Source organism: Crocodylus porosus, unplaced genomic scaffold, assembly GCF_001723895.1.
Source record: "Crocodylus porosus isolate Cpor-Errol unplaced genomic scaffold, CroPor_comp1, whole genome shotgun sequence".
Lineage (NCBI taxonomy): Eukaryota > Metazoa > Chordata > Crocodylia > Crocodylidae > Crocodylus > Crocodylus porosus.
The window spans coordinates 6,759,246-6,771,581 of NW_017728950.1; the positions used below are offsets into that span (position 1 = coordinate 6,759,246).

The 12,336-nt window shown below is 42.4% G+C and overlaps 1 protein-coding gene across 3 annotated transcripts in view; it reads left to right on the forward strand.

Annotated features, from left to right (window-relative positions):
- SECISBP2 (SECIS binding protein 2) overlaps window positions 1-10,334 on the forward strand; it is a 42,845-nt gene extending 32,511 nt beyond the window's left edge. For all 3 annotated transcript variants that reach the window (XM_019554774.1, XM_019554775.1, XM_019554776.1), the window contains exons 14-18: window positions 1,000-1,159; window positions 2,898-3,118; window positions 4,197-4,351; window positions 5,401-5,587; window positions 7,288-10,334. In XM_019554774.1, the coding sequence (XP_019410319.1) occupies window positions 1,000-1,159; window positions 2,898-3,118; window positions 4,197-4,351; window positions 5,401-5,587; window positions 7,288-7,397 (833 nt within the window). In that variant the 3' untranslated portion in view covers window positions 7,398-10,334. The remainder of the gene's footprint in view (window positions 1-999; window positions 1,160-2,897; window positions 3,119-4,196; window positions 4,352-5,400; window positions 5,588-7,287) is intronic.
- Window positions 10,335-12,336: the final 2,002 nt, after the last annotated feature.

Genomic DNA, 12,336 nt, shown 5'->3' on the forward strand with positions numbered 1-12,336 from the left:
CAGGGAAGATGGAAGGAGTTGCTTATCGTTAGCTCTGAGGCTAATAGGATCATAAATTCATGGGTGTTAGGGGCTGGAAGGGACCTCACAAGATCATTGGGTTCAGCCCCCCTGCACTTGGGCAGGAAAGACTGCTGGGGTCAGATGACCCCATCAAGGTGCACGTTCATGCTGCAGACTCCTCGTCCATTTCTTGAACAAGATTCCAGTGGAGTGGCTGAGGATAGAAGTTGGTCAACTACTTCCAAAGCTAGTGCAACTCAGAAAGGGGGATCTGTGACCCCTTTAGATGCAGATGCATCTCCTCATACTGCAGCATAAGCTCTGGCAACCTTCTGTAAGTTAGTGCTGCACCAGTCAATTAGTTTTCCTAATAACTGAAGAGCAATTGAAGTATGTGCAGGTGAATAAGAGAGTAGATTTCTGTAGGGAACATAACAGCTTATCATCAAATGTACGTTTACTAGTTATTTCTCAGGCCTTTATTAAAAGACAGCTAACTGAAACACTCCAGTGTATCCCCGTTGCTCTTGACCGTTCCAATGGATGGGTGGGTCAAGGCTGATAATGACATTAACTTTGCTTACCTCTTAAAACCAGTAAATGTAAAGGCCAACATCCAGTGCTTCAGAAGGGTGCAAGGCACTGCCGGTCGACCTTGACTCCATGCTAAGGTTTTTAGCAGTGAGTTTGTTGCCTGTCCCCTGCCAAGGACTAAAGTGGCAAGACCTGACTCTGAAGGGACTAGATTTTAAAGCGCACTGCTCACGACTGAATACTTTTCTTGCAGGTCATTCACTTCACTATTATAGGAGTGTCACTACCTAATAATCCTAAAATAGGTAAATGATAACTAGAGCCTTTCATGTTCCCTGTACTTGGGTCACTGCTTCGTAACTGGTCTGTCCTTGTAGAGTCCTGGATTATATTCTCAGTTACAGATCTGTCTTTGGTCTGTGCCTTTTATAACATCTTTTAAAGATCTATCTTTATGTTTAGCTATTACAGAAGATATTCCTGCGACATCCCTTGATGTGATTCAAGACAGTTCAGAAGTACTTCTGGCATGTACAGAGTTCAAAGATTCGAGCATAAGTGTTCCCACTGTAAACCAGCTAAATACCAATCTTCCAAAAATCCACAGCAGAAGATTTAGAGAGTAAGTACGCTAGTCCTGGTGCCTTTTTGTGCAACAGTATTACAGCTGTGACATTGCTTAACCAAGGTCAGTAGCAATCTGTAAAACCCTAATTGAATTTTAAACTCAGGATTCTGAAATCACTTCTGTTTTCCTGTAACCTGGCACTTTGACCAGCAAGATACACGCATACGTGGCCAGTGCAATATTCCATGTTGCAATTCAGTGCAGTTGTATATACATCCACATTCACTAGAGAAGTGAAAGGGTAGGGTTAAAGGAAGAGAAGTTGCTCTTAGAAATGTGAATGTTTTATGATGAATAAATTATGTTATCTTTAATATTAAAGACCATTGGAGTCAGACTCCAAAACACCCTTATGGCTAGAATGGCTCCTTCAGGACTGTACTGCCAGCCAGAAAGATGGAGCGGAGAAAAAAGCAGTGTGCGATTATCCAGACGACACATTCATGCTGGGGTTGGGAGGAGAATTCTAAAAAAGGTTAATTGCCCTTTTGTACAAACACTTGAAAATTTTGCTATAACAGCTGTGTGCACATGGTTCCTTGTGAAGGAAGAATGCCGATTACCATGTTTGAGACACAGCAGGTCAGGGATCCAGAACAGGAAAATTTAAACTATGTGTTGCTTTTTTTTTTTTCTTCTTTCCTGTTGGCCTTTCTGTACCTCCTGCTTTAGTGAACATAAGAAAGATGCCATTTCAGTCTTTCCTCTGATGCCCAAAGTTTTAAATAAAAGCTAGCTTTTTCCTATTGCCTTTTTTGGAAGATGGGAAAGGAACCAATTACTTAGCTTCATAGCAACCCAGCAGTATTTCACTGACACTGCCATATGGAGCTGGGTATGCCAGGTGCTACTCAGTCTGTGAGGATGGGGCATGCAGAGGAGAATGGGTGATTGTCCCCTTGGGCTTCAATAAGGTAGAGACTTTATTCTGTATTCATGTTGCACTGTTTCAATGAGCTCACAATGAGAGACTGAAATCTGAGATGGCTAACTAAAGCTCTTAACACCCCCCCCATGATATATAACTAACTTTCAGATCAGGATGGATCTTGGGCATAAGGAGCAAAGTCCCTGTGAATCTCACTTTCCTTGTGGCACAACTCTTACAGCACTATTAGCAATTCTCCCTTTTATATTCGCATTTAAAAGGGTTTTAGGGCAATACTTTCCACATAGGTTCCTTTCCTACCTCCTTTTTAGCATTGACAAGCAAAATTAGATTGGAGCTGCCTCTTTCCCCTCCCCCCCGACTTCTGCTGGATGCTAAGAGATGTGGTAAGTCCTCTCTCTTCCTGTGAATCCCCTTCACATTTATAGATCACAAAGGCAGAGTCGCCCAAAGATTTAGTGAAAGGATGACATAACTTATCTTCCCCTTTCAGTATTAAATCTCAGTGCTTTGGGCTATGCTCTAGTTTTACTGTTTCAGTCTTGTTATAGAAATCAAGTAGCAATTTTTTGATTGAGTTGCCTTTTATCTGTCTTTTTATGGTCGAAAATGGCATCCTTAGGAAAACTACTTTGTCTCCATGTGCATTTTTTGATTTAGCTTGATATGGGAGATGGTAATAAACTTTTCCATAACTTCTCAGGTACTAGGAAACCTGGAATAGATTTTCATTCTTGACGCAGTGTATGTGTTTGTTTTCAGGGGAGAGGGGTGGGGGTCGTATAGGTATGCTTGTGATTGCAGAGCATTTTAAACACCTAAACCATTGATTCTTTCTTCCAGTTACTGCAGCCAGGTGCTTAGTAAAGAAGTCGACAGTTGTGTGACAGATCTCTTAAAGGAACTGGTTCGTTTCCAAGATCGCTTGTATCAGAAAGACCCAGTAAAGGCCAAGACAAAACGCAGGCTTGTTATGGGGCTTCGAGAAGTTTTGAAACACCTGAAGCTGAAAAAACTGAAATGTGTCATCATCTCTCCCAACTGTGAAAAGATTCAGTCAAAGGGTAAATGTGTACTACCAAAGAACCAGATTTTTTCAGTCATATGAAGGTAGAAGAGCAGACATTTGTTCTGTTGGCAACAGTGTTGTCCAGAGCGGTGGTTCTGGACTGGTGAGTCACAGAGGTATGGCAGGTGACCCATGTAACCCTTCCCCCACTGCTCTTAATATTGCCAGCCCTAGGTTGTTTGCGTGTAGCATCTCCAGCACAGAAACAAAATAGTCACCTTTTAATGGAGTACTGCAGGAAGAGCATTTAACCAAAGCTTAGCTCTGGATGAACATAGCCATGCAGTTTTTATTCTGGAGCTAGTGGGTGAAGAGCTAGCTTGGATATCTGCAGCGTGTCTGGCAAGGGGACCCCAAGGGAAGTCAAAGCAAGGTGGAGCTGTGCCTGGGTTGAGGTTTGGGGACTGGAGAGGTCCATTAGTGGGGTAGCAGGGAAAAATGGCTGGCTGCAGGATCAGGTATGCTGAGAAGCACTGGTTTGAGGCCTTGTCCTGCCCTGGCATTGAAGTCCAAGAATTTGAAGTCTTAAAGCAAATCACATTATTCATGGTGAAGCATTTGAAAGGAAGTGGTCGATCAGAGGAACAGGCAGCTGTTGTCCAACATTTTGTTTAAATTGCTATTCAGAACACTGTCACTGACCACTGCCTTTTTTTTTTTTTGGTTCTTAAAGGCTCATTTTCTATCTTCAGCCTTGCTATGTTGTTTAACTTGTATATTTTAGAAAATTCCTAATCATGAATAATGTCTTGCGTGCAATTTTTGTTCCTCATAAAAAACAGGGAGTTTAGTAGTAGCAGTGCACGCTGAGGATTCTCACAGATTCAAGGAGTATTTTAAGATTTCCTTCAGAATAATAGAGCCCACAATGCACCACTGAACTTGATGTATTGTTCCTGGGCGCTTTGCTCTTTTTTTTTTTTTTTTTTGTTTTTAAATAACGTTTTGGCATCTTTTAAATACCATGCTATAATCCTGTAGCTGTTAAAGGATTTCTGGCAGTAGTGCCTTTGAATAAATGATACTTTTGATTGGTCTCAGTTTCCGTTCATTCAGTTTTTGGCCTGTTCCAGGTGGGTTGGATGAGACTCTACATACCATTATTGACTGTGCTTGCGAACAGAATATCCCGTTTGTTTTTGCCCTCAATCGCAAAGCTCTAGGGCATTGTGTGAACAAAGCCGTGCCTGTCAGCGTGGTGGGAATTTTCAGCTATGATGGTGCTCAGGTGAGTTGAACAAAGGTATTGGTTTGCATCAGTCATTAGTATTATGCTGGGTGTATAATATACCGAGCAAAGTCTGAGATGGTCTTCGCTTATGTTTATACATTTTAAAAGGTTTGATTATTTGAATGTTATTCAGAATATTTAAAGGCAATCAGGACTAATGGTAGAGATACAATATCTTTTATGAACTTTCATTTCTACCCAGGAAAACTTTTACAATCTTGTCTCCAATGCCTGGTGAAGGGTGTTTGTGTGCAAAAGCTTGCAATTAAAGAAATTTTTTTGCAAAAATTTTGTTGGTCTAATAAAAGATATCTTCTCTACTACGAGTCCTGATTGCCTTTTCCTTTAGACCAATACGGCTACAACCTGGATGCCATTCAGAATAGTTAACATTTTTGTTTGCTTCCACTGCTCTCCCTCAGCTGACTTACTCCATATTGTTCACGTGTATTCTGGTCCCTGCTTCTTCTCCCCTCAGATCTGCTCTCCAAAAAGCTTTGCTGCCTCATAAGTGTCCAATGATCTGTGTGGAGGACCTACCTCGTAGTAGCCCTTATGCTTTCTAACAGGCTTCATCTCACTGTAGGGAGCAGCTACAGTTAAAAGGAAATACTGAAAGTCATTTAAACTGACACTTGAAAATTTAGATTAATTTCCTCTTCTGGTAACAGAATGCTAGCTGAAATGGAGCACTGTGGCAAGGAGGCTTACTTTTTCAAGCTGGTGCATAATATACAATAGTGCTTTGAATTCAAAATATGCTCTGTTCTAACTAGTCATGTGTCTGTATGGCTAAAGCAGTACATGTTGCTTCAGAAGATATACCATTCAGTTCCTTATACACTGCACTTCTCTTGGGCTAACTAAATAACCATATGGAATAGTTACTTTACTAAAACGATAGCCCATGATATTCTGTTTGTCCATCTTGGTGCTTACATTTAATAGAGTGAGGATACAAATACACTCTTTTCTTTACAGACTTAATACAAAGCACCTCCATATCTATCTTACCACTGGTGCTTCCAAAATTTTTTCCACTGTAGGACCACTTTCACAGAATGGTGCAGCTTACAGTGGAAGCCAGGACAGCATATAAAGCAATGATAGCAGCATTGGAGGAAGAGGCAGCTGAAGGAGGAAGTGAAAAATGCAACAGCACTCATGAAGAGAGTTTGCCAGAGACCAGTAAAGCACCCCACGTCGAATCTGATGATGACGTTCCAAATTACAGTGAGTGCTCGGTACCTTGTTTTGCTTTCCTTTTTCTGCACTCAAGTTTTCCTTTGTTGTAGAGCAGACTTACGAGATGTATAATCAGAAAGTGCAAACATACCATTTTAGTCTGAAATTTCCAGATTTCATAAATTGAAGTCAGACCCACTGTCTGCTTGGCTGGGAACCATGCGAGAAAAGCCCAGTTTTTCATGATGTAGTATCTGTGACTCAGTAGATGGCAATCTCTTCCTCTGTCTTTTCTGAAATAGTTGACCTGGCAGCAGGTAGCATGCACTGCTTTTTCAGATCAGACTTAATCATCCACTGGCCCTTCTTGTAAGAATGACTAGTCTATGGCTATTGGCTTAATGTTAGTTGTTCTGGAATTTCAATCTTGTGCTGGAGCTTCAGCTACAAAAGTCTTCTTTCTGTCTTCACAGTGCACACTGCACAAGGGCCTCCTACCATGGAGATCACTTCCTTGGCATTGTAAATACAGTGATCTCCATGTGAATACATACAGATTTTAAGGGCTTTTAAAAGTGGCTGTGATAGCACTGGAAGTGTATTCTTTAAATCATTACTTTCAGAGAGTAGTAAGATTATGAGCTATTATTAGTCCCCAAAAGACAACTTCAGGCTGAGGGCTTAGTAAAGATAGGTTCAAACTTCTTCAGCAGATGCTGAATGGAGAAAGTACCCTATTTGCCCAAATCAGAGATGACTTTGTGTTTTTAAAATGACCCCTCAATAATTAGACTCTCTGTATGAAAAATGTATAAATTGGTTATAATTTTCCATGTAGAGAATCCAATTATAGGAAGGTTTTCTTAAATTTGTTTCCTCCCACAGCTATAAAGGTGAAAGTGGGGGTGGGAGGGCACAGACGGGACACAGCCAGCCCTGCTCTGCTTTTTGCCTCTCCCTTCCCCTGATAGCCTATCGCTTTACTGCTTGCCCATGCTGGCACCTGTGCTTTGCACCCCACGCCCACACAAAATATTACTTACTCTGTGCCCGAGGCTGGAGTTGAAGCTGCCACAGAGCATTTTGTAGCTCTGACCCTGGCTCCAGCTCCCCTGCCATTGCACAGTCTTCTCCCAGGCTTGCCCTGCCACCCTGCACCATGCCGTCTTCCCTGGGTCAGGGCCACAGATGCAGTGCCTGCCCCAGCTGGTAATCAAATCCAGGACAAGGTTTCTTTTTCCTCCCATGTTGAATGGGAAGAAAAGCCTCATCTTAGATTTGAATAAGTATGCTATTTTCTATTAGAAAATAGGTATATGTTGACTTGAAAGCCTTATATTGATTTCTCTTTCACACTGTAGAGCAGTGACTCTCACTCAGGGTGACAGGGCACCCTGGGATGCCACTAGATGCTTTGGAGCATGTTGCAATGTGTGAAGAGATAAGCAAAGTACATAAACATAGGCTCAGGCTTGTCCCTGCCTAAATGATCTCCCACTGTCCAGCCCCTCTGCAAGAAGATGAGCAATGTAATAAACAGTTTTTGAAATTGGGTGCCACTCAATTAACAAAGTTATGGAAGGGGGTGCCTTGAGTCCAGTAAGGCTGAGAACCACTGCTGCAGAGAGAGGCATTTTGGAGCTTAACTGTGGTGACTAAGGATACTGCACAGCAGGGGATGTGTCTGCATTAAACTGTGCAAAAGGTTAAAATGATTTTCTCGCTAACTTTCTTCTCTTTGCTTTTAGTTAAAATCTGGAGGAGAAAACTTGAGGAGGAGTATAGCCCTTATGCTTTGGAATTAGAAAAGAGTGCAACTGCGGAAATGTTGACCTTGAACTTAGAAGAACCTCAGTAACCCTGCGCACTTCATGGCCTTAACACTTTTTATAGAGATATGCAAATACTGAGTTCTCTGAAATGAATGTCCCAGCTGGGAAACAGGGTGTAGTGAATAAAGTCTAAATGTAGGAAACTTCTCAAGTTGGCTAAGCGAAATACTCTGATTCATATTGAAACAAAATGCACACTGGACCATTTAGCTAATTCTTAGGTTTCCGTGTATGTGACTAGCTGATAAAGCTGGTGATGCTTCATTTGTTCGTAGAGAATGAACTTGTAGAGAGGAGGCAGGACAAGGAAATGACTTACTTGAATAGCTATTTCAATACATGGCACATTAAGGGCTTGCTTGAGCTGATCACTGCTAGTATCTGATGCCACACAGCAGGCTGAAAAATGGAATTTGTCTCATGGAAAATCGAGTGTCGGGGGAAAAAAATTTCAGTGGGGATGATGAAAAATCTATTTTCAAGGGAGAGAAATTCTCAAAAAAATTCATATTGAGAGAATGGAATTGGACTGTCTCAGCTTGCATTTGCTAATCTGGAGGGCTTTTGTCAGTTCTTCCCCCCCCTCCAACAGGCAGAAAGTGAAATGGAAAAGACTTTTACTCTCTGGCAACTTAGACACCACTGCCTTGGGTTCTTTTCTTTTTCTTGCAGAAAAATCAATGTTATTATTCAAATTGAAACTTTCCCCAGTTTTTTTTCCCCTTCTTGAAAAAAGAAGGGGGGAAAGAGGCATCTTTTTCTATTGGGCAAACCATCCTGGCAGAAATTTCCCAACAAGTTCTAGCCCCAAGTCACTAATATTTGTTTTTGGTAGGGGGAGGTCTGTTTTTTTCCCCCCTCCCCCATCGTCTTGTGGACTGGGAGCAGGATAGGTATCTCCCATGACTGGGTGCTTGAGGGGAGAAAGGCTGGATCTGGTCAGGTGCTGTTAAGCAACTCTGCAGGGCAAGAGATGGGCCATGGAGCTCCTCTGGCAAAATCCCTCTCCCACTTTGTTTTACAAGAAAAACAGCAAGGGTACTAAGCTCTCCAGGAAAAGCAGGTATCCTGTCTTCAGTTTCTTCAGTCACCTTGCCCAAGCCACAGAGGCAGCCATTTCTGTGGTCTCTTAGTATAAGGGAAATAATACAGGATGTCCATAGTTCCTTAACCAGTGTAAGGGGGAGGGGAGGGATTTAGCCCCCTCCCAGCTGAACTTCTGGTCATTCTTACTTTGTTATTGGTTATCTGCAATGGTGAATTATGATTTGCATAATGAAATCAATGACGATACTGTAAATATATTAGAACCAAGACTCTGATCGTATAAAACTGTCTCAAATGTAGAGAAGTTTTCTGAAAACTGTGGCCTTACTTTTGATATATAGAGTAGATTTTCTTCTTTCAGCTAATTTGATGGAGCACTTTAGTTGGTGTTTCCTTTACAAACTGCAAGTTTACTCTCTTTCTTTTAAGATGGGTTTGTCTTGCAGAGGTGGGGGGGAGCCGAATTCTGCAGAAGAGGATTCAGATGTGCAACCACTTTAAAGAATGAAAATTAAAGTTGGGATTTTGGTGTTCATGAAATGGGTATGACTCAGATCCTGCTGGTGTCTGTAGTCTGTCCTACACTACTTCTAAATGCCTAGAGTAGCTTCTGTTTTAGCTTTTCTAGCACTGCTCTCCTCCAAACTAGTGGCCAGAGGGAGTGAGAGAGAAGTAAAAAGCAAATGAGGCAACAATAAAAATGAGTCCTGAAATTATTTTGCCGTGTAAAACCAAAGCCATTTTGTAGCACGTAAGAGAGAAATGATCTGTTATACCATGATTATTAAACCAAAGTATGGTTGAGCCATCATCTTTTTTTATAAGATTTGCATAACCCCTGTGCTGAGGGCCTAGCATACACTTGCCAGAGGTAGATGAACCAGATGTTTATGCTTCAGGGAATCGTATTGATAAAGCAAGCAAAGCTCCTGTGCTTTAAAACTCAGAACTCTTCACTATTGATGTGGTGATTTCACTTTTACATAGTTGTTTCTGACCTTAAATGGACTCAAAGGTGCTAAGGGCAGAGTCTAACAATACAAGTTGGCTGTGGCTGGCAGCAGATAGCCATGGTTCATGGCTCTGGTTAGGTTTCTTGTGTGTGCTGATAGAAACATTAATGGTCCTATGTGAAGGTAGTGGTTGCTACATTCTTTTTTGGTTTGTTTACAGCTGCTCCTGCCACGCTACTTTCCTTTTAAGTCATTGTATGAAGAAAAGGGGGCCAGCAGCTGAAGAGGGTCCAGAACTTGTATGGCTTAGCCCGTGCACAGCCTGTTCTCTGCTTCCATGGTAGGGCAGAAAGGTGATTTAAGATATGGACAGATTAACAAATGATACCAAATCAAGACCCTTCTTACGATGAAACAGCTGATGCATGTTAAGTTTCATGCTTTTAGGCTATAGAAAGTAGAAGCTAAACCAGGGCAACTTACCCTTGTTTCAACATACTGTACATTTTCCAGTTGAGAAGCAGAGCCTTTTGGCATGATGCACAAAATGAAATTTTAGGAACTAAACTAAGTGACTGGGTAGGTGGGTCTTGCCACACAAGCACAGTTTCTTTAGGAGGTATTTTCCCTTTCCCTCTTGAGTGGATTATAAATGGGAGATATTAACAATAAGATTTGCCTAACTAAGGCACTGGATAGATGAATGAATTATATTAGGTTTAAGGGGACTTAGTTCACGATGGCTGTTCTGTAGTAATACTTTGGTGTCTTCTATACTGCAGCAAGTGCAAGCAAAGCTAGGGTAGCTTACCACCAAGTGAAACTATTCTCAAATGTATTTCATAGCTTGAAAGTCTAGTGCTTAGTGAAACCTCACTGCTGCCAGTCAAAACTTGTATATAGGGTGTTTTTTTCCTTCTATCAAGTGACATTTAGAAAGTAAACTAGTTATGAAAAGTCAAAGCAGCTGTTGTCTCTACTTTGCAATTATAGGGTGACCTTAGGTCCTGGTGTGGCCAGGACACTCCCGGATTACATACATCAGTCCCAGCTTGCTGTTCAGAAGTCCCAGAATGGAGTCTGGCGGGAAGCAAAGTCTGCTTGCCTGTGATCTGCTCAATTAGTTTACCAGATGCAAAGTCTGCTTTTCCTTGCACTTCCTTTCACCTTCATATAGTGTGGGACATCAAGTGTAGCAACTATACATGCTCGCTCTCCCAGAGTATAAAATAGAAATAGTCTAAAGAAACTATTGGTCTGGCTTAAGAAGTACTTCGGCAAAGCCCTGTCCCAGACCAGGCAGAAGAGGAATTGGCCTGTTCTTCAAATTTATGATAGTGATAGAAGCAGAGTACCGTGAGGTGAGATGTAAAGTAACCTAGTTCTCAAAATGTTTTCTGGTTTCAGAGGCAAGTTCAAACAAATACATAGCCCTCCAGAGCTTCCCTCCTACCTATACTTAAGTGAGTTCATTTCTTTAATGTTGCAAAGTACCCTAAAAACTGATCAGGGCTCATGGTAGAGGTGATATCTTTTATTGGACCAACTAGATTTTTGCAACAACAACAACAACAAAAATCAGTTGCAAGCTTTCAGACAAACACAATCTCTTCTCCAATGCCTGATGAAGGGTGTTTGTGCCCGAAAGCTTGCAACTGATTTTTTTTTTTAAGTTGGTCTAATAAAAGATATCATCTCTACCATCAGCCCCGATTGCTTTTTCTTGTAGACCAATACAGCTACAACCTGGATACCCTAAAAACTGGTAATCAAGTACTTGTCTTGATTAGCCACTGCATAGCCAAGTAGCCCTAATTTATCAGTGTCCAAGCACAATCTAAAGACTCCACTTACATCAGTAGTACAGAACCAGGTTGCCCCTCTTTCCCTTTGTTCTGCATATAAGATGTGCTCTAGGTATAACTCAGTAATGCCAAACTTTCAACCGACTAAAACCAGACAAGCCGAAGGGGAAGAACTCCCGATAACCTACTTTCAAAGCTGAAAGCTGAGAGAGAGCTCATTTCTTCAAGTGGAAGTCTGGCAATTTATTGCAGTAGTACATAGGTTTGAGGGCAGAGCCAGGCTTGTCTGTCATTTAGGAGTAGGGGAATGCCCAGTAGCTGGTCTCACCTCAGAGCTGTGAGTTCCCAGCTTTAGAGAGACGCTTAGCAGAACTATGAAGTCCAGTGATGACAGGGCTGTATTTAGTTTAGGGTGGCAGTGCTGACCCACCCGGCCCCACAGGCTGCATGAGCGGCACAGAGCTGGCCAATGGGTCATATCAGGCCATGGATTAAGCCTGCAGACTGGCTGTATGAGTGTGCCTGATCCCAGCACATGAAGCTGTATCATCTGGCCAAAGGTAGCTCTGTGCCTAGGGCAGCTGCCATGGTAGTATGGCCCACTGCTTCTGTATTGGTGGGTATTTGTATGCTCCAGTCACCCCCACCCCCCTCAGTTACAACACTGGGGCTTCCCAGGGGTCTGGAGTTTAGCGTCATGGGAGCAGTGACAGTCATTGCCACTGCTCCCCCTACTGCCAAGTTTCTGGACCCATGGGGAGCCGACAGGCTGAGTGACGTGGCAGCCATAGATTGAGCACGACTAGTTTAGGAGCACCGAGACAAATCTACACGAGGCACTGCCTGTGCAGTTGTGACTGTGCAGTCCTTTTAGTACTTGCATACACAAGTACTAAATGATTGCACAGTAACTAGTGTTATTGCGCAGTAGCATCCCCAAACGGCTTTTTGGTGATGCTTACTGCACAGTAGTAATAAGCAGCCACTGCCTCTTAAAGCTCCACTTCCTTTTCTAAGGTGCTTGCAGGGGCTGATACTGAGCTTCTCAGCAATTAGGCTGTGAAAAGCCAAGGATGAGTGGAAGCAACTCTCCTGTTAGCCCTTGCGGCCTCCACCATCTCCCTCATCACCACTACCTCCAAGGGTCTGTTAGCAGAGTG